The sequence below is a fragment of the Parasteatoda tepidariorum genome, chromosome 1 (genome assembly GCF_043381705.1).
Source record: "Parasteatoda tepidariorum isolate YZ-2023 chromosome 1, CAS_Ptep_4.0, whole genome shotgun sequence".
Classification (NCBI taxonomy): Eukaryota; Metazoa; Arthropoda; class Arachnida; order Araneae; family Theridiidae; genus Parasteatoda; species Parasteatoda tepidariorum.
This window is the reverse complement of record NC_092204.1, coordinates 71,092,868-71,116,529: the sequence shown is the minus strand read 5'-3', so window position 1 is coordinate 71,116,529 and position 23,662 is coordinate 71,092,868. Positions and strand designations below refer to the sequence as shown.

Genomic DNA, 23,662 nt, shown 5'->3' with positions numbered 1-23,662 from the left:
TTTAAAATTGCTAACATTTTAAATTGGACAGTAATAATTTCTCAAATATCTGTTTTAAATATGTATTTAATTATACATAGATAAACAGGGAGATTTAATTTTTCTAAAAAATTATAAATGTTCTACTTTTAATACTAGATGTGCTCTTGAATACATTGAGTTGTAAAGTATTTAGTTCAGAGAATAATTCAGATAATTTCCCATTCAATTTATTTTTATTTTACTGAAACTATCATAATGTGCTAAAATTTAGTGAACTAAATAGTGAAGTTTTTGAGCTACTTGGTACTCTACTGAAGTGATCGTAAAACATATCATATACCAGGTTTTAGCTAAACTTTTAAATACTAACAAAGCAGATTGTGAATTTTAGATTAATTATTTAAGTACAAAGGTATTTTTGGACATGTTATTTATTGTATATTATATTTCCTAGTAACTCTCCTACTTATATTCATGCCTTGTAGCTGAAAAAAAAAATACCAAAAGAATATAATGTATCGTTATAAATGCTTATATATATATAAATATATTAATTGAGTGAGTGAAAACTGCCAATAAATATGTACACTAGAAGAGAGAAAAAGGCATAGCTCTATATAAAATGAAATAGAACATACTGCTTGAATAAATTTAATCAAGTTTATATGAAATTGTTCGATTGTAACAGATATATAGAAAGTCATATAAATAAATTAATTAATGCTTTGTGTTTTATACATTTGTTTATTTTCATTTATACATAACCATGAATTATCGTTCTTTATTTAGATGATATAGTTGGTTAAATTATAAGTAAAAGTCAACTGAAGCAGTCATGTACTAAATTTGAATGAAAATGAATCACTAATCCTGACGCAAAATTCAGATGATTAAGGGAAAACAACACTGTACTACATGAAAAATGTCCTTTAAAAGAAAAAAACGAATTTTTGTGGGGTTTCTGTTTACCATGTATCATTTTCATAAAGATCCACATTTTTGCTTGGTGGTATTTTACTAAGGAAAGGCGTTCTCATTGACAGTGGGACCGTTGTCAACTTGGCGATCATTTTGGTGACTAAAGAATTATCTACCTTATCGAAGTTTCGAGGCTCTAGATGCATTAGAAAGCAAAATATCCTAGAATTCACAAGAAACTAGGACCCTTTTCTTCTACGAAAGCGGTACATGGTGGATAATTTTGGATTTTGATACGGGAATCAAACACTTTTTGTTTGTTATCTAATTAGAACCGCATGATTCCAGGATGGGAAAAACATTCGAGTACAACGAAATCGACTGTTTAATGTAGAACTTTTATTTAGATTTGATTTTCTAAAGCTTACTTAGCTTAAACATATGTTTAAAAGAAATTCTGATTTCTGTAGAAGCTTAGAGATTGACGTGAAGTTGTGCAACCCATACAAATCTTCTAATTTTAATGGCGTTTTCCAGAAAACCGTACTTCTCATCTCGCATCTCAGAAAGTAAAAAAAGTGCACAACATTGTTAAGTATTCGGTGACAGAGGTCTAATTCTTGACCATAGATGGCGCCACTGGAAAACAATAACACCCCAAGGTCTTAATGGCCTACTACAGCAACAACATCGTAATTAAGATTTAAATGGATTGCATGCTCTGCAACTAACTCAAAATTTTAATTTTGAAATTCATTTAGACTCGTAACTTTACAAACTTAGTTTTCCGAAAAAATATCGAAAGAGTCTATACTGTTGTCTTTACTAATTAGAAGTTTGAAAAAAATGTCTTTATTTCAAGCAATATCTGAAACATTGCTTTCGTTTTCTCAACAATAGCATTAAAGTCCTAAATGCACATTAGATATATATCCTTATAAAAGGAGACTATTTGTGTCCCTGTTAACAGTCAACCCTTATGCAAAATAATAAATTATTGACTTGGAATCAATATCTACTCTTTTGAATGACACTTAATATAATGCAGAGAATAGAAATCACCCTTGTTCTTTCGTTTAAAAGGTTCTATTTACAAAATTGTCACCCAACTCTTTCAGCTGAAATAATGGTTGAGATCTCTGCCGGTATTAATGGGTGCACGTGGAAGCACATCACTGTCTTTCCTTTTCATGGAAGCCGTGTAATTGTTCACTGGTAGTGGCAGCGGTTCTGGAGGCTCGAACTGGTCCAAATCACTGTCACTGAAAAATTGATCTTCTGTTTCTGGAGTAATGTGAATAACGTTGTCGTCATCTGATTTTGTTCTCATTCTGTTCATGAAAAGCCGTCCCGCCAAAACGGTTATGAATAGCAAGAATCCGACACCTAAGCTGACTGTGGTGTATAGAATAAATTTATCTTTATTCCCTGAAAATAAAAAGCCAAATTAAACTATGATACTGAAACATGAGGATAAATGATTGCCATTTTGTTCAATGTAAATTAATGATGTTTACATTTGATGGAGTATGCTTTTACAAAGTGCTTCTTAATTAACCAATACCTCCTAGAAGGGAGAAGGCCTCAGCACGGAAAAACCATAAACAAGAAATTTGATTCTTAAGTAGTCCAAACGTATTGACACCATTTTCCTCACTGCGCTGATTAGTAGCCCGGACGCAGTGACATCTTTCTTATTTTACCTCCTCTATGCAGTTTATGTTCGGTAATAAATTAATCCGTTCCGAGGCCTTCTCTCTTCTAGGAGGTGTTGATTGACGCACTTAATTTATTTAGTATTTTCGTAAAAAAGTGCTTTAAAGAAACTGTGGGCTAGCAAATTAATATTTATAAATTATGAAAAAAATATTGCCCTATCACTATTGAAAAAGGCTGGCATAAGAACACCAAAACCTGTTAGAGTGCCAGTTGAAGGTGTTTCTAATTATCACCTTTCTGCGCCTGTTTTCTTGCGCAATCGAATAGACTGATTTCGTGTAATATTCTCTTTCATCTAGATTGATGTTTTAAAGTTGAAAGAAAAGTGAATTTAGGTAAGCCATGTAGTTTCAAATGCAGAAGAAAAAAATACAAACAAAATCAATGCATTTGCCCAAAATTTCGTGATTTATTCTGTTTGACTGAACTTATTTATAACTTTGATTTTTAAATTATTAATCTAGGTGAAACAGAATTTATCATTTCTCCAGCGGTTCTCTCAATAGTAAGATAATACTAATTCGCGATTAAGTATTTTATAATAATTTTACTTCATTTTTGACAAGGATTCTAAAAACATACATTGAAAGCCTTATTACGGAATACCTTATAAAAAAAGAATTTTCCATGTAAAATGTAAGGTTTGATGACAAAAAGTAAAACATGTTGGATTAAAACTGTCTTCATTTCACATTTTTAAATTTTTGTTCGCAGCTAAGTTTTTTAGGGTTTCAAATTTAGAAACGCAACTTTAATAATAACGAATTCTACTTAATTGCACACGTAATATGAAAAAGTAGAGGTCTATTTTGGGTAGCCATAACTTAGTGGCAACTAAATAATTTGAGATCACAGTCCATGTAAGTACTAAATTCACAAATACTACTGTAAGAATATTTTGGTTTTATTGAAGAAAGTATTTTTAGAGAAAATTCTACGCAAAGATTGTTACTTGAATTTTTTTCTTAAATTTATCTATATCTGTTTTGATTAATCGATTTTAACTTTTTAACGTACAACTATAAGAAAAATTTGGTTAGAATTCATACAAGATTAAACGTAACAAAAAGATTTTTTTAAAAATCCTGGAACTTTACGTTTTGATAAATTCATATTAGTTATTTCTAATGTGTTTTGCAAATCCACTAATTTTAAGGAGAAAAATGAAATATAAAGACAAGTGATTCCAAAATTCATTACTCCAAAAATATGATTTTTGTTTTTAAAATATGAAATTTTATCGCCATAGTTAATTTTTAGTTGGCAGTCTTAAGCTCTATGGCATTAAGAAGAGAATGCTTTCCGGTGTTCAGTGACATTTCTTGTAAAACTAATCCGTCGCCTATTATAAATTGAAACTTCGCGTTAATCCCCTAAGTGAAGACAGGGTTTTAAGTCTTGGAAAACAAATTTTTCTTTAAAGAAACTGACTGAACAGAGGGTATGCTTATCTTATTAATTCAATTAACACCACTGTACGAAATGTAATTAAGATTAAAAATGGTAAGGTGAAGAATAACTTAAAAGTTGTATAAATTAAATTTTAAATTACAGATATAAAACTAATTTTAATAATATTTCATTCAAAAAAATTGATATTTAGAAGAATTAGTCATGTCATAATCCGGAAACAATGCTAATGAAAATTTAATTTTTGTAAATGAATTCCACTTAAAAAAATTTAAAACCGATGAAAATCTTCAAAATGGTCAATAATTATTGAAATTAGTTTAAAATCTATGCCTTATCATCTTTAATATCTAATCCTAGTGTTTACAAGGTGATAATAAATAACTTTGCTAACAGTTGGCACTAAAGGATGACATGAAAAGAATGTAATTAAATTTTGTATAATGGAATTAAATTTTGTATAGTTATGCGCTTAAGAATAGTGATAAAAATTTCAGAATTTTGATATTTTCAAATTAAAACTATTATTGCATTTTTTAAATCATCGAATCGTGATTCTCACATTGAAAAACTTAAAATGAATACGCTAGACAAAGATAAAGAAACGTGGTACATCATACAAAGCACTGTATTTTACTCTTCTAGCAGTTTTCCTCAAAGCACGTTTAATAGAACTGAATCGCTGACTGTCGAAAATTTATCACTCTAATATCTTCATCTTTATCTAGTTCATTTCTGTCTCAATTTTTCAAGCTAAATATTATAATTCCAATTCCGTTTTAAATATTTTATTATGAGAATCGCGGAAATATTTAAACGGAAAAGTAATTGTTCTACTCTTTACACATGAAAGTATCTGTTAAATTATTTCAAACTCTTTATTTTTAAAAGGTTATTTGCCGTATAAGTCATTTTATAATTTCTCTGAGTTATAAAATAATGTGTTCTGAATTATAAATAGGTTCTTTAGATAGAAAAAAAAATTTTACTTTCTCCATATTAACAAACGGAAAATTATATGTCCGGAATATCTTTTTTTACATAGTTAAAGTTTTAAAAAAAACATACAACCTTTAAATTTGAAATCCTGCAATTTCGGACACAAATGAAACAAAAAATATTCAATATTATTAATTTGTAACTAAATAAATAAGAAAATTGTATACATGTAGAAAGTAAAATCCTTTTTCTGCCCTTAATTTATAAATATGCGATAAAGCACTGATAAAAATGCTGTACTGCACTCTTTAATTGATAATTTAGTTACATCAACACAACAGCAGTCTGAAAGCATAGTAATTGAAAATTATTGTTATTTTTACGGTAGGCACTGATTTTTCATTCTCACCTCGGAAGATGCCGGAAGTGTTGCTCATTTATCGTTGCCCAGTGGACACGTGTGAACCTAAGTCACGTCGTCGAGCAATATTACCCACGTCACACTGCCATAGATACCCGTTTATAGGGTGGGCCACAACAGAGGGAGAGAGAAAGCCTAAGCGGGATTCGAACCCGCAACCATTGGCTTCACGGTCAGGCACGCTGACCGCTCGGCCACCTGGCCGGCTAATTGAAAATTATAACTATAGAATTAACGCAAGACATTGTTTTATGCTAATTAACTTTGATTAAATAAACTGTCTTTTTATTTACTGACGAAATTAAACTTACCTTGGACATATTTATGAGCGGATACCCATCCAGACATAAAACCGACTATCTTCCTTTTCTCTGTCGTACTTCCTGTCTTATAATAATCGATGGGCACCTCATCACTTTGCATTTCTGATTTTAACAAGTCCGATGATTCGGTCGTTCTCCCAATATAATTACCTGCTAAATTTAAAGAAAGAAAAATTAAACATTCAGTGAATTTATTTATGTCTAGCAACTTCTATATTAAGCTTCTTTTATACGGAGAGGGAAAATCGGTCATTGTGGTCCACTTATGAAATTTTTCAAAATTCCCCAGAAAATTTATAGTTCCATCAACCTGGAATCATTCCTGAATGTACTTCAGACATTCAAGCTCATTCATACTTTAAAACGTTACCTTAAATAACTGTTCGGTGATGAGTGAGTAACATTTATCGTCATTTATGTAACCCTTTGGTTTTAAGTTTGAGTGTTAATTAATTTTAAGTGTTGAAAGTAAAACAGCGTATGGTCAGTTTTTCTGGGAGCATAAGTTAAGTTTGCTACATGTGTTATAGAATTAAAATAAAATCTTGTTGTTTGTTACATTAATTGTACAATCAATGGGCGACGAATTTGCTTGTACTATTTAAGAAAGCATGGACATCTTTTCATTTCGTGGCGTGGCGGAGTTAAATGCTAACCAACCGAGCTTACAACCAAAACGTAAATATTTGTCTCGGCTTTGTCCAAAATCTTAACATACCGGTTTCGAAATGTGTTTGTTCCTCTCCGAGCAAAGCTTTTTAAAAGTAACAAACCCGGTTAAACCTCTTTCCTGGCTTTGAATAAAAACAAAACTTAAAGTAAATATTTAGAGATATTATATTAGATATTAAGCGAATTAGTTCAGAGGCTTCACCCATGACAAGTCGTGTATTGTTACTTGTATGAGTATCAGGCACAGAGCTTCAAATGAAATTTGTGCTATCTAACTAGTAGGTCAAATTTATATTAATGACGAATTCCATTGAGCAGTAAAACTGCGATATAAATTCTGCTTAAAACTGTCGGTAAATGATTTGAAACAACCACGAGGATTTAAAATAGATTTGAGCGCTCTAGTTAGTCAAAAAGTGGTCGAAATTTTGATTTGAAAGATTTCACCCTCACAAACATGACACGAAAGAGAGTTGTGAATGAAAACATAGTACTAATACTACATTTCATTTAAATATACTGAAAATGGGTATTATATTTTTAATACTCGCATCACCATAAATAACTGAGATGAATGATTGCATGATTAAAAAAAAATTAAGGTATTCCAATGGACCACATTTTTTTAAAGGCTTATTTTAATTTTATGTTTGGCAAAAGGGGTCCTAAAATTAAAAATTTTAAGTGAAGTTTAAAAATTTATAAAATATTTTTCAAAATAAGGGAAAATTTGAGCTTAACTACAATTTTTTCATAGCACGCTAACAAGTCCACAACAAATTGTAATCCATACATTGCAAATTAATTTTTTTTCTAGATCAACAATGTGACTACCCATGTCTTGAATTTTAAAAAGACAATAAAATAAATTTAAATATATTGCTCAATCTTGAATTTTTTTTAAAAAATTCTAAATGTTCTTATTTAAAGCTTGATAAATATAACAAGATCACACTTTGACTTTATCTATTAGTTCAAAACATCCCCAACATTACATGAAATAAACATACAAAATGTCAAAGAATTAACGTTTATTACCTATGATAAACTTTAATAATCGTTTTTTGTAATGTGAATAAATTTTCTATAAATCAACGTTTTACGGGAAATGAAACAAAGATTCTGAGAACAAAAAATTAATATTTCGAAAATTAATTCCTGAACATGAATTTTATTGTCTTAAAAATATAGTTTATGCACACAAAAAAAGGATTTAAATTTTCAAAGCAAAGCAAAAAGTATTTTAGTTTCGTTTTCGGGCCTTTACTTTAAGTTTCGTCTGTCAGCATTAAAAAAATATATATACTATTTCATTTCTAAAAATCGGACAGAATTTAAAGCGTTTTTGAAAGCTAATGAATTACAATTCAAATATGCATAATAATAGTAATAAAAAAATAGAGATAGCTGATTTTCATCGAGTCGGATACCTTAAACCGCAGTTTCAATGACCGACCTGGCAATATAAAATAATGTGAAAGTTTTGTTTGAAAAGAAGTCTTATGATAAAAGATGAGAGAGTGAAGAAGAAGAATAACGTCTACTTACGAGGCCAATGATTGGGCTGTTTCATTGATTGATCCTTTCCACGGAACCAGCCGGGAAATGAAGTCGTCTCTATACTCTCACCCGACGACATGCTGATCGACTGTTTCACCAGAACCATTTTTTCAACTATAAATATAGAAAGGACTAAACATACATATTCAAATTTTAGATAATTATTATTGTTCTCATTTCAAATAATGTGAATGTTTCTTTGAAAATGCAATGAATATGAAAAAAAATAAGGTGTTAAATGTCAAAAACATTTTTCAATATTTTAACCCTAATAATATTCTATTAGGCCGGGATAGCCTGGTTGGCAGGGCGCTGGACTCACGATTGTGACAATAGGAGTTCGAATCCAGCCGGCCAAAGACTCCACGTGTAGTAAATGATAACTGATGCACGTTAAATCTGTCGGGTCACATATTCTTCCATGTTCCTAAACAAATCAATACCTCCGGGGGTACTTAATTGGAGATGAATCGTTCTCTGGTTCAGGTCAAAATTGCGATCTGCGGATGAATAAATGGATGTGTGAATGGGTCCATTCACAGGCGGCTGAGTTCTACGACAGAGTGATACAAAAGTTGATCCCACAATACGACAAGTGACTCAATTCTGGTGGGGGCTATGTTGAATAATAGCTACAACATTGCTGTACTTGTTGCCAATAAATATGTTCCTGAAAGTGTGAGTTCTTTTTCTTTAAAAGTTAAGGAAACTTACTTTCTGGATGCGCCTCGTACTTGCTATCTGCAAAAACCAAATGATTCAGATAATACCTGGACAACGAAGAGCCCAATTGCAATTGTACTCTATATTACTTTTTTTTTTTATTTAAGGAAATCGCATATATGACAGCCATTTAAAATATTGCACAAATGTTAGCATTTTCCTAATTTGCGATGACTTACAGTTCTACTAGTTCGATATTATTTAATTTTTGCTCGGATTGAGTTCAATAATAATTCTTGTCAGCTTTTAATGACTTTTTTTTTTTTTTTTACAGAAAAATTATTTTTACGGCCCTTTTTGTTCTGTATGTACAGGGTATTTCTTAACAACCGTCCTAAACGTATGTTTTTCGAATATTTTTAATAGTCCAAAAAGAGAATATTAGTCGTTGGATTTATAGATGGTAAATCATAATTTAAGCCAAGAAACAAAATAGTCATATAAATCTGACAAATATACTATTGAGAAAGACGGGATTAAAAACCACCAAAACCTGTTTAATTGTTTGATAAAATAGGAATTGATACACCATTTCATATGACAATCAAGCTAGTTTTGATGTTTTTAATCCCGCTTTCATTCACAGTAATCCTTTAAGATTTAAACTCAAATTTTTTGTCTCGGTTTAATATTGATTTACAACCTCTAATTTTTTTTCTTTTTTAACTTCATTTTATACAAGAATTCTGAAAATATATAATAGTTGGGATAATTAAGGAACATACAGATTGATGCGTACAGATTCCAACTTTCTAAATTTTTGTTCTAGGATTTGCTATTAAAGAGTAAAGTTTAAATAATTGATTCGTTCTTACCACAACTATACTTGACTTTAAGATGCTTTCTGCCTTTGCACATTGGATCACCAAATGTAAGAGTATCGGCTAACAATGAGCAGTTCTCCTTTCCTGAACAAATTCTATCAACAGTCTGATCTACGTAACTGACTGTACAATCTAATTGAATAAATGAGAACTGTCAGTATCTATTTAGAAATGAGTTTTTGACAGAAAAGGTGTAAAAGACATTACCTTCAGTTCGTGTGTTGTCAGTTTGTGGACAATCGATGACATCCTCTTTTGTGGTACCAAAATAGGCAGATAAAATTATGATAACTTGACCAGGGGGACATTTTAGATAAAGATATTTGTCTTCGCACGCTACCTTGTTCAGAAACTCTTCTGTAAATGCAATAAATCATTATTTCATTTTAAAATTATATACATTCACTATCGATTTATTTGAAATTTAAACAATTATAATATATAAATAAATAACAACAGTCTAAATATTTTAAAAGCACGTTCCATTTTGGATACTTTAAAAACCATCCCTTTTTAGGTAGGGTTAAGTAAATTTTCAGAACTCGTATTATATTGGGCAAAACCTAGTTATTCTATTTGTTTATTTGTTGAATTTTCTTCTAACAATCAAAATGTTGAGAGTAATTTTTTTTTTCTCACCTCAAATATGTAAATCAAATGATACATTATCCGATTTTCTAATTTTATAAATTTGAAATTTGCATGTTTTGTGGTACTTTCAAAAATAAAAAAAAAACTAATTAATTTACTAGAAAAGTCTAAGATTTTCTCTTAAAACTACCTGAAAAAATGAACAAATAAAAGCATCCACGATACAATATTAAACTAAAGACAATACTTTTTATTTTATTTTGATCAGAGTATTTTCATTTTCTTTTCCAAAAATAAAATATAATGAAAAAATTATTTTACCACATGAGTTCGTTTTTATCATAACCAAAAAATTCCCTTTATTTTTATTAAATCCTATAATGTCATCATAAATTTTAAAATTATTTCACGGAATTTTTTTTAAAGTACATTTTAAAAGTGCAAAATTATAAGCGTTAAATAATCGTCAAATTAACATGTTTGACGATTAATTAAACAATATTTATTACAAAAAGAGGATAAAAAATCATCAAAATAAACAACTTAAATTAATAAATATTTTAAATGGCAAAACAAAATCAAGATAGCAAATTTAAATTGTATGCATTAGAGTGCCATTATTACTAAAACAAACTTCGGTGTAAAAACTCGCAAGTATATTTAGAAACAAATACCATCCGTTTTTTTTTTTTTTTTTTTTGAAATTTTTTAGTTGTTCTTTGTAACAAATTACTTTTAAAAAAAATCATGTGACATCTATTAGTTTCGGCGCAGAAAAATTAAACTTAAGGTCTTTTAATATCAAAGAAATTTTCATTAATTTTGATGTCATGTAAACACGTGTTGCCTCTATGAAAATAGGCTCATGTTACTAAATCAATACGTATTACATTTTCACTCTTATGTAATTGAGTAACACATAGCGTTACAAAAACACACTTTTTTGCGCTCACTAAATCTGGACAAGATCATAAAAACGTCATTAATGGTGGTATTCTAAGGGTTTTTTGCTTCTTCCAACTAATGAATTGACGGTTATAAGTTTTGCTTCATTATGAATCAACTAAAAAAACTGACTGAACATCCTTTTTAACTGTTTGATAGTGTCCATTTAATTTTTGTTGCGCAACTCTTTTTCTCCCGATATATAAAAATATTTTCAAAATTCTTATTCGTCCAAAAGTCATCGCAATTTAAAACGTTTTGATTATTTTTTAAATCCATGTAATCATTTATTTCGTTAGGATTACCATAATAAAAGAATGTACTTTACATTAAATTACAATAATATAACTTATTATTATAGAGTTAACGCCAATATGGCGACAATTGTCGCCTTGAAAAATGTTTGAAATTTACAAAATAGTAAAGAAAAAAGTTTTTTTCATCAATTTTTTTGCATTTAAAAAAAATCGTTTTATTAATTTTGTTGTTCTACTAGTGGTCTGGAATTCAAATGCGTGATATTCAAATGATATTACGGATTAAAAAAATTTTACATGTGCTTTCTCAGTAAAATTGACTTTATTTAAAATTTTATAATTTTTAGATAATTAACTGTTAACATAATATTTTGTTAGCTCTTACTTTTCTGTTTTCCTCATTTATTTACTTATTTGCTCTCAGCATTTTAATATCAATGTTGAATACTAGAATTAATTTTTTTTTTTTCACTTCATTTTATTAAATAGTAATCTTTAATCATTATAAGGCAATGAACTTAATTATTTTTAAGGTGTCTCAGATAGTAATTTATAATTTTTTGATACGTGCCATAACATGAATTATGTAATTATAAAGTTTGATTTTATTTCTCTTGTTTCTCTACCATAAGAAGTTTTTGGACCACTTGATTTTCATTGCTGGCGTGAAGCCTGCTTATTATAAACGAAATGATCTTTTTATTGACTTTTAAGAAGAAGAAAAAAACTACAATGAATGAGAAGCAACCACGGGGGTTGCTGAGGGAAACAAGCATTTAATTGTTGTTATTCAATTTTGAAGCATAACTCATTTTATCATAAAAAATTGGAAAATTAAGTAAACTCAGCATAATTCGTTCAAGCTTTGACTTGCCGGATTACTGTATTATTAAAAAATTCAGTATAAAAAAGCAATAAAACTAATCATGTCAATAAAGCGAGATTACAATTTTTGAGTCAAAATGTTGGGAAAATACAGGGCCTTGTGTAATCACCGCTTTTACTGTACATTTTCAGAATGCTTATCAAAAGAAAAGTATCCATGTGCATTAGGATTTTCAAATAGATGCTTAAGCGTGGTATAAAACAAATGCGTTGTTATAATGCGTCGAATCGCTAATGAGTAAGGCGGGATGTTAAATATCAAAAAAAGTTTGATCAACTCCGTAGCGTTATAATTTTGAACCCAATCTAGAAGACAAGGGAACTCCTGAATCAAGTACTGGGAGAAATTTGCCTTTGTGGAGAACTTTTTGATGGAGCTAACCAGCATTTGCGTTACAAGGAGAGGAAGACCACGAGAACCTCCCACGGTTAGCCTAACGGCAAGGGGACTCTAACCCATGATCCGTCTACCACTGAGGATATTTCACGTTAGCACTGTGGTCGATGCAAGCCGGATGCGGAGTTTGTATCGACTGGAATTCGAACCCGGTTCGCCACATTGGAAGGCGAACGCTCTATCCTCTGAGCCATCGCTGCTCAAGTTTGATTGCTTGAGGAAACTTGGAGGTAATTAAGTTACTAGCCACCTTTCAACTCTCGCTTTTTCGAGCAATCAAAGTTTTGATATTTTAAGTCTCGCCTACCTCAGCAGTTAAGTTCATTAGAATTTAATAGCGTTTTTAGTTTTTTTTTCCTCACTTAAATAATAATTTCTAATACTTTACGAGCAAACTTTTTTGACTTCATTTCAGAGAAAAATTCTTAAAATATAAATTAAGAATGGTTGTCAATACGGACCCACCTAAATTGACACGTATTTTTGCACGGGATTTATGAAAAGGAGTATTTCAGTAATAACATAAAACAAGGCATCTAAATAAATTTGACTAAAGAAATGAAAGTGGCTATAGTGAAGCGGCAATCATTCAAAAGCATTACTTTTTTTCTGAAAATGATTAAACTATGTGAAAGTGAAATATCAAATTGTCAAAAAGAAGAAAAAAATCTATACTTCGATAGAAATAGCGAGTTGAAAGGAAAGAAAATTTACAGTAACGAACTTTTATGCAAATTGATCCACTTTTCTTCGAAAATACCTACAGAGAATACGAAATATCTTATGGGTAATAAAAATTGACGTTCTGAATTTACTTTTCAAAAAGTGTGGGTAGTTTATCTTAAAAGTTATATCGAAATTTTGTTTCTAATTTTATGAAATAAAGTTTTCACTATGGTTGAGTGGCGTAAAAAGAAAAACTTTGTAAGAGTTAGATTTTCTGAAACTTCATCAAAACCTCCTGTGTCTTTTAATCGTGATTATTTGTTAAGTGTTTCTTTTCTTTTCACTTTTTCTTTTTTTTCTTCCAATGTCCATCTCGATATTGATATACGTACATCATTCGGGTAACAGAAGGGAAGATTTGTTGTGTTTCACTGGTACCACCCTATTAGGTGGACGACCAATAATTAATAATGTTGGTATATAATAACTGATGATTAAAAGTTTGAAAGTTAAAAATCTTTAGTGCAAAAAGAATAAGTTCATTAGAAATAGCAATCGATTAAATTAAGCGATAATCATTACATTTTGTCCCCGAACATAGAAATTGCAATAAGATTAATGATACTTTATGAAACATTTACATTTATGATACTTTAAACTGATTGATTTAAAAAAAATTTCTGATGTACGATAACATTGATTTTCAAGAATAAAATTAAAAGATTTCTATTGATTTTGTTTCATTACAGTTCAACTTAAACTTTACAAATAAAGTGCATCGATATTATCGAAAATTGTACCTGCTAATTCATAACTTGCCTTTCCACGTTGAATGAGTAAGATTACTTAAAAAAGAAAACAGATGAAAGTTTTGTCATAATTACTGCAACAGACGATTAAATAAATGCTATTTCACAGAAATAAATCGAACTTTAATATCAGCAAGAAGAAAAAAAGCATATTTATTAAAAGAAACTGTAAGAAAACTAATTGTTGAAACAACGTGTAAAAACTTAGTCTACTTATTTTTTGACGTTATTGCTCATTTTTTAAGGCATTATTTGTGCTTTTACGCGTTGCTGTCGATTCTTTAGTGACAATTTTTGTGTTTTTACACGTTTTTGTCTCTTTTGTCGAAATTTTTGCGCTTTTACAAGCTGCTATATATTCTTTTGTGGAACTTTTTGTGCTTTTAAGCGTTGTTTTCTACAATTTTGTGCTTTTACACGTCATCTTCAGTTTATGAAGTTCTTAGTTAACTCTTTTTTATTTGCAAACATACACATATTACTTTTTTTCAGAGATGAGTGTCAAAATTAGGTATAATGAAAAGTACATCATAATAAACAGTTTCATTAAAAATAGAGTAATAAGGTTAGTACCTGGTCTACATTTGTACATGACTTCGGCGTATTTTTGTACCCCACGACATGGATCACTGGGAAACATATCGGGATATATGAGAAGCCGACATACTTTTCCAGTATGACACTGAGCCTGAATAACCTGTGGCAAATAGATTCTAATTATTAAAAAAAGGATAAAGAAATAATTGACACTGAGTTTGAATAACCAGTGCCAAACAGAGTTTAATTACTAACAAAGGATAAGAGGATAATCAATATATTAATAAATTAAGTTTTTAATAATCTTATTTATATTTTTTGCTTAGAAAATATAACAGCACTAAAAAGTTCTACGATGAATAACATAGACTAATAATAATCGAATTTGGGCAATAATTTGAGAGCATATGTAGCTGGATTAGTAATAATTAGATTAGTTAATTAGATTGGCAATTGGGTAATAATTAGAGAACATATGTAAGAGCATACTCTTGATTTCTACTGTTAAAATAATTGAATGAAGAATTTTTTAAAGTTATTATTATTACGTATAACTTAATAAGATGTAATAACTGTTTTATTTATTGTGAATTAATTGTACCTTATACCGAAAATTAAGTGCATTGCTATTACCAAAAAAACACATTGCTATAGCTGAAAATTTTTTTAAAAAATTATTTTTTTACTGTTATTCATTCCTTTAATTAACATCGGTGCTCTTTGGTAACTCCAGTTTACTTAAAAGAATCATATTACATTACGCATCTTTAAAGCCAGGGGTCTGTCCAGACATTTTGTGAAAGGTCCGTTTTTCGTGAAATTGTGAAAAAATTACTCATATTCTTTCAACCAGGATCCGCTTCTATGAATTTGTGCAAATAGGGTTCGTTATTGCAAAAAAAACCTTTTTCAATGAGTTTTTAAATTGTAAAGACATACAAGATTATGCTCAACACTGTAAAATTATAATTAAAAAAATTACATTTTAAAAAATAAACAACAATAGCTGCTTCTAAATTAGAGATGTAACATACAAATATTTGGTATTTAGCCTATACTGCTGAACGTAGAATATTAATTTCGGACGAATAATGGAAGAATCGTCTGCCGAAGACAAAACTTAATTCGTTTACATCCATCTTTCTTGTTTCCTGCCCTGGAAAGGGTTTATTCGATTAACAAAATAATAATGAAGATAAACAAATTTGTGAAGGGTCCGATTAAAAGAAAAATCATTTTGTGAAGGGTCCGTTTATAACTTAAAATATTTTGTGAAGGGTCCGCTTTTAAGTTAAAATATTTTGTGAAGGGTCCGTTTTTATGAAAAGATATTTTGTGAAGGGTCCGTTTTTATGAAAAGATATTTTGTGAAGGGTCCGTTAACGGACCCAAATTTCTTCTAAACAGACCCCTGAAAGCTGAATATTCTTTTTAAAAAATACGGATTTTTGTCTGTCTTAACCTACTAGAAGCAAACATCTCTATGAGGCTTCTGTTTCTGTTCTTCTTTTACATATATTCTGCTCATTTTGTTTTGCCAAATTTATTATTTTATTCGCTAATAAATTTGCTTTAAAAAGGCTTTAACGCAGTTTTATATAAAAGTAGTTAATATTGCTACCTACCTGGCATCCCAAATATGACCAATGATTTGAAATTCAATTATAGAAGATGAAATTGTACAGTTTGCTGCCCTTTGCATTGGAAACCAGATAATTCACACCAAGTTTCAAAATTAGATACAAAATTCGTCACCATATGAAGCTGTTAAAATTTTATAACCGTTGTTGAACAGCCGATCTAATTTTGGGTTTACAACTACTAATGTTGCTACTACTCCGTAGCCTTGTAATTTTGAACCCAATCCAGAAGACAAGGGAACTCCTGGATCAAGTATTGGAAGAAATTTGCCTTCGTGGCGGACTTTTTGATGGAACTAACCAGCATTTATGTTACGTGGAGAGGAAAACCACGAAAACTTACACCGGTTAGCATGACGGCAAGGGGACTTTAACCCATGATCCGTCATGATTTTACATCAGCACTGTGGTCGAAGCGAGACGGGTGCGGAATTCGTATCTACCATTCATTGCTGGGATTCGAGCCCGGTTCACCTCATTGGAAGACAAACGCTCTATCCCCTGAGCCACCACGGCTCGACGCTGTTAAAATGATAAAAACCACAAAAACAATGTCTTGAGATAAACTCTCTTTGCAGTAACAACATGGCGCAGTGTTAAGACATAATTATCAGATGCCCATGCAAATATTTAATTTAAAATGGTTTGACATGAACCAGAAATCATTGTCTTATAATTTTATTAGTCTGCAAAGCTGGCGAAATTTGTAACCATTTCCGAAACTTGGTAAAAAAAAAAACATTACCGAAACAGCCCATTGTGGGCCAGGGGGGTCATGGAGGCTAAGGCTCCACAATTTCGTGACCAACGGTATGATTGTGGCAATGTGGTCAGCATTGAGCACAGATCGTCTTTACTTCTCGGACAAGTAGGTAACAATCGATTTGAAGCTGGATGGACCTCAAGCCGCCACTGTGGATTTCTGAAGCTTGGTGAAAATGTATAATCTTAGGTTTCTAAGCAGAACGCAACATATTATTTTCATTTACTTCCGTTTTCAATATAAGTTTTTTTTAAACAATCTCCGTTATTTCAGGAAAACTCAGTTTATTATAAACATACAAACTTGACAAGTTGTCTTATTACTTTGTTAATATATCAATATTAATTTAAACGAAAAAAAAATGTCTTTGACATACTTTTAAAGCATCTTGGACGTTGCAAGAGCTGTAATATGGTTTTTGCCCAGGGCATAGTTCATTAGATGTCGAATATCTTCCGTACTGTACGAACTGTACACTAATTACAGTATTTGGAGTGCAGGTAAGATTTAATTGTTCCCCATCACAGGCATGAGCTTGAAATGATGTCAGCTTACTGTACAAAAAGTCTAAAAATTAAAAATAGAAAAATGTAACTATATGCTTATAAAATATAAGTTTATCATCATAATATTTTATACATTTGCTACAGTGTTAATGGAACGATTCTCTTACAGATGCATAAATATTTTGCGCACACTTTTGAGGAAGCTATTTTCCTTACTTCAGACATCCTGACTATTTTTCTTGTCTGATTTGAAAGGCGTGTGCACTACACCTAAAATAATATTTTGTCATGACCCTCCCAAAGACAAACTATACATTTTCTCACTCTTGCAGATTCGTATATTAGTGAAAAAATTCAAGATTTTCAGATCATTCGTCACAGAATGTTCGTAAACACAATTCATCACAAAATTATGGAAATGCTTTGTATTCACAGGAACAAACAGTGGGGGTCTAAAAGTTCAGGACATATTTTTAAAAAAAATTATAATCAATCAAATGAAATAGTGGGATTTTTGCTGAAATATATATCCAATACGTTTTCTTTAAGCATGATTTATATTTCATTTTAGTTGATAATCGTGTCGCTGAATCGTTGCCTTCGTGGAGGACTTTTTGATGAAACTCGCAATAAATTACATAGAGAGGAAAACCTCCCGTGGTTATCTTGATGGCAAGGGGACTCCAACCCATTATCCGCCTACCACCGGGGATATTTTATGTCGGAACTATGGTCAGTGCGATCGTGGTGCAGAATTCGTATAGACTAACCATCGCTGAGATTCGAACCTGGCTCACCTGATTGGAAAGCGAGCTCTCTGTCCTCTGAGCCACTGCGGCCAAAACATGATTCATAGATTTTGTTCATTTTATAACTGTTATCTTTGCTAATAATAATAATGAAGACTATATCGTAGTATAATAATGGTATAATAATTCGCGCTATAAATGAGACACAGAGTACTCACATTAAGTACACTTCTAAAATTTTGTTTTTAAGTAATTGTATTAAAAAATTTCATTGTATTTATAGGGTGAAACAAATCATATCAATCGAATCAGTTCACTTAGTGATTTGAGCCACTTATTCAGAGCATTGATTCGAATCATCTAAAATATTGATTAGAATCAGCTCTTCCACTTACTACATCCACATCAGTGATGAAAATAACCAGATTCATCTGCAATTTAAATCTGTTTGGGTAAATAGTGATTTGATCTAGCCATTGAATCAAGTGATTCCAATCAGTTTTAAGATGATTTGGATCATCGAATTTCAAATCATACCAATATTACGAAACAATGAATCAGGAACTATCAATTCTACTTGGCATACTATTAGTCATCAAAAATGTGAAATTGTTAAAAAGAAAATGATTCCGTCAATGATTGAAAAAGATTCAGAATTAGAATATGATTCCGCAAATTTACTTTTTATGGAACCATTTTCACAAAGAAAAAATATATTCTTTTCCTAATTCTGACTTTTCTATTTTAAAGGGCACAGTAAGACTACTTGCGAAACGAATTAACCAATGAGCAAAATTTGAAAACAAGCTTTCTTAACATTTACATAAAAACAAGTAGTGGACTGCATAATTGCCATTTTCAAATTTAATGGGGAAAATGAAATTTTATCACAAGTGTAACAAAAGCGATATTTCGCAAAATATGGTTTTGTTTCAATTAAAGAATTGTTTCTTTTTCTTGATTATATATCAATAGAACACGACTTAAATGTTCAATTAAAAAAAAAACTTTGAAATTAAACTTCTCTGCCAAAATAATTAAAACCCACATTCGCCAACAAAATTTTACACAACTATATCAAATAATAGGAAATAAAAAGAAAATGAGGAAAAAAGAATTTTCCGGTTAAAAACTCCCATAGATTCAATCTAAACTGTCTGTCGAATTTCCAGAGCACAATTTCAAACCATTCTCATAAGATTGCCAGCATATTTCCTCCCTTACTTTTAAGAAAAATAAACTTCAGCATAAATTTAACGTTCCCTAGTTTCCGGTTAACAAGAAAAGAAAAATAGAAAGGAAAAAAAAAATAGGGAAAGAATCTCTTACTCATAGAACATTTATCGCAAACACATCTCACTTGGCGTAAACTTAGTTGGCGTTTGTTTATATGACCACGTGGAACTATGGTTGATGAATAAAAAAAGAAAAATAATAATAATAAAAAGGAGGAAGAATCCTTATAGTCTCCCTTCAAATTGTATTTTTAGCGATAACCAATTCTACTTACGACATGCTAAGTGTTAACAGATTAGGTAATTACGATTCTATCAGATAAAGAACTGGAAATCTTCATGAGAAATAAAAGACATTATTGCCTGTTTATTGCGTTTGGTAAGCTATCCATTATGCGCACAGTTTGTAAACATTTAAATGCCATTTTATTGTGGCATTCATGACGTAAGTTTATGTGTGCAGAAGATTACAGAAGGTATTTTGGCCCAGTTTTCTGAAGAATGCCAGAGGATACATGTCCACTATTTAAACATTTTAATTGTCGACAGATTTTATTTTGTAGAGAAAATTTGTAGAATAACTTCAGGAGGAATTCTGAAATTTTCTGCAAAATATAAGCTTAAAAAGTGGTCAGAATACCTTCAAATCCATATTTTAAAAAAAAAGAAAAGTTAGTAGAATATCATTAAAAGGAATTCTGAAAATTTTCTGCAAAATCTAAAAAATGGGCTAAATACTTTCAAACTTTCTCCAAATCCATTTTTTTATTGAGAGGAAAAATTGGAGAAGATCATTAGAAATTCTTAAAAAATTTGCAGAGAAAATTTGTAGAATAACTTCAGAAGGAATTTGATATTTTCTGCAAAATATAACCTTAAAAAGTGGGAGAAATACATTAAAATTTTTTTTCGAATTCATTTTTATTGAAAGGAAAGTGGGATATCATCAGAAGAAATTTTTAAAATTTTCTGAAAAATATAACCTTAAAAAGTGGACCAAATACATTCAAAATTTCTTTCAAATTTATTTTTATTCGAAGGCTTCATAAACTAGATAAAAAAGACTACTCCCAAAACAGACAGGCATCATGACCATTGCATGATGGTGCGATCATAATCAACACATTCTAAAGAGATCAGGACATTTTAAAATCAACTTAAAACTCCTTCGAAGACTCTGCAGACATTTTAAAGAAAAGGATAATCCTCAAAATATCTTAAGATTTATAAAGAAAATGGCGTTTTCTGACGGAAACTATTTTATTTTATAGGGTATTAGTTGTAGTTGACATGTCCTGTCTGATTTAGAGAAAGGCGTTCGGGACACGTGCCCGTGGCCACAACTTTTGGAAGTACATTCAGTGACGAGCAGAAAGTTAGGCAAAAGGGGCTACTACCCCGAAAATCTAGTCAAAAGAGACATCCCATTGCAGACTAAAGATACTTAAACGTTTAATCCATAACTATTTTTGTTATAAAATTAAATTTTTTAATAGAATTGGCTGAAGAATAAAATATGGTTTTCAAAAATTTTTATAATGAAAATTTTAGATCATGAAAATTTAATTATTCTTGACATTAGATAGAAAGAAAAATTAAGAAAAATCTGTTGGAAAAAATAATAAGTTAGACTTTAGAATAATTTCCTAGACTTTAGAATAATTTCCATGTATATTACATAAGAGAATTTAAATTATATATACATGTATAACGTGATTTTTTCAGCGGTGAATACTTGAATACTTTTCTAAGAAAGAGTTTTATCCAGTCTTATAGGCACATTTGCATTGCGTACTCTCATACTATATTTTGTATTAATAACTATCTGTACTATTTAGTAAATAAAAACTCGGATTTTACGATCCTGGGGAAGCTCTTTCTTTCTCCACCCGTCGATAATGGTTAATATCTTTAACTTTTTAACTTTGTTTTCTTTTTTACGCATAAATTATTACTAGCAGCTATTACGGTGGTTAGAAACTATTTTCATTTATTATTTATGCTAAAATTTGCACTTTTTATTCTTAACATACAAGTATACTGCTGTGCATCTGAAAAAACAATGTAAGTGCAAGTGCGATTCCGTTGTTTTTTCAATTACATGGAAGTATTAGAGCTCCAATCCCTCAAAAATGATTTTTGACCGGGGCATCAGGGTTTTCTAAATAAGTCCTTGGCATGAAATAAATAATCCCAGGAAACTGAAGCGGTAATATATTGCTTGATTAAAAACATTATTCGCTACAAGAATAAACAAATTGAAAATGACAGTCCACATATTTCAAGAGCTCAAATACAGGCAATTTATGCATAAATTCAATATCGACAATGCCAAAATTATTTCCACCCCCATCACATCAGATCATCTTGATGTCCTGGAATCTTTTTTTTTTATTCATATGAATGATGATTCCCTTATTAACGAGATTATTTCTTCAACACCTCTAGCACGTGGTAATACATTTTACCCTGATTTGCCCCTCTCCACCGCAGTGGTTTTTTTTTTAAATTTATTTATTATTATTCTTATTTTTTTTTTCGTTTTTTCTCTCTCTCGGCTACTGTGGTTTTTCTAGTTTAATTTCCCACCTTTATTTTTCTATTTTTATTGGCAACTTTACACGTTTTATATTTTAAATCCCCTTTGTTTCTTCTCATTCTTGTGTCTGGCAAGTCTTGATAATGGGCGCCTGTTTCTGCTCGTTTGAAACATGACTGTTATTTCCAAAACTATTTTTGAAACGAATGAAGTTTTTAACCACGTAAGTCCTTGGCATATTCATTCAATTTGCTACGAGAAACATTCATAAGTATTGTTTATCACACAATGGTTATATTGCAACAAAAGAAAAACGCATAAATACGTTGTGAAATTATAATTTTAAATGCACCATTAATTTGAAATGCAAATTTCATTTTTTAAAAAGACACAAAGAAGCTGCGGTTTTACAAAATTATGGAAATAGTGATAGATGTTGCTGATAAAAACTTAATTTTTTAAGCGAAAACGAAAAAAACAAAAAACAACAACGACTCTTAGAAAAGATTTTTGGATATTATTAATAGGAATCTGCCTATTCAAAATCATTAAGTTGCTATTTCAATATGTATTAGCATAATCTAATTTTACAATGTATACATGTTTCCGAAATTAAATATTTTAAACATTTTGTCAGAATCGGAAGAAAAATATAACACGAAACAAACTTTGAAAAAATTATTATTATCGAAAGTCCTAAATCAAATAATTATGTGAACATTAGCTTAAATTATTCTTATTAGTTATTGAATATTCGATATTATTATTTAATTATTCAATATTTGTTCACTCAGTTTTGACTTTCAACCTTCTATCAAGTTTAGCCCTTCACTTTTTTCATAATATCTCAAACCAATGTTTAAAGTTTGAATTTCAAAAAGGATGTTTTGTCTGCATGAAGTTCTGTATATTGAAAAGCTAAAAAGATAAACTCTTTTTTTTTTATTTTTTTTTTTTTGAAAAAAATCGTGTTTTCAAAATAACTATTCGACCTATTTCGTTTAAATTTAGTATTTTTTCATTTCAGATAACACAGCTTAAAATAAAGTAAAAATTTGTAAAAAGTTTTTCCGATCATTTTTCAATAAAATAGTAAATAATTATTTTTCGAATGGAATTATTTTTCGGTAATGAATTTTATAATTAAGGGGAATTTATAATTGAGACTTTTTTCGATTCACTTAAAAACTTCTAAATATATAGTGAAATACGCAAAAAGGGGGTGAAGTAGCCCAACTTTCGTCCTCTCTCCTAACTAAACTAGTAGGACTATCTTTACCAGATTATGGATAACCGCCATATTTTGATGTTCAAGAATCCAAATCCATCGGGAAAAAAATTATGCTTAATCAGAGAAAGTATGTCTTTGTGTCTGTAACTTAATTCACTGTTAGAAATTAATTAGCATATTTGAGATTAACTCTTTGAACCATTAAGATTGGTTTTAAGTACGTGGAAACCCTATCAGTAGAACAAAAGTTATTCATGGTGATATGTATATATATATATATATATATATATATATATTTTATTTTAGTCTTCCGAAGCATCTCTAAAATGTAGAGAAGCCAACTTGCTCCGGACAGCAAATAATTATTTTAAAGTGGTAGTTTATCAATTGTGATTCTTGGTTTAATAAATTCAATTTAGTA

The 23,662-nt window shown here is 30.1% G+C and overlaps 1 protein-coding gene across 2 annotated transcripts in view; it reads right to left on the bottom strand.

The window, feature by feature from the left end:
- Positions 1 to 617: 617 nt before the first annotated feature.
- LOC107450904 (protein eva-1 homolog C) overlaps positions 618 to 23,662 on the bottom strand; it is a 38,739-nt gene continuing 15,694 nt past the window's right edge. The window contains exons 2-8 of one of the 2 annotated variants that reach the window (XM_016066843.4): positions 17,358 to 17,548; positions 14,615 to 14,738; positions 9,699 to 9,848; positions 9,483 to 9,623; positions 7,933 to 8,058; positions 5,701 to 5,865; positions 618 to 2,328 (exon numbers count right to left, since the gene is read on the bottom strand). In XM_016066843.4, the coding sequence (XP_015922329.1) occupies positions 2,015 to 2,328; positions 5,701 to 5,865; positions 7,933 to 8,058; positions 9,483 to 9,623; positions 9,699 to 9,848; positions 14,615 to 14,738; positions 17,358 to 17,548 (1,211 nt within the window). In that variant the 3' untranslated portion in view covers positions 618 to 2,014. The remainder of the gene's footprint in view (positions 2,329 to 5,700; positions 5,866 to 7,932; positions 8,059 to 9,482; positions 9,624 to 9,698; positions 9,849 to 14,614; positions 14,739 to 17,357; positions 17,549 to 23,662) is intronic. The other variant, XM_016066844.4, reaches the window with a different exon arrangement.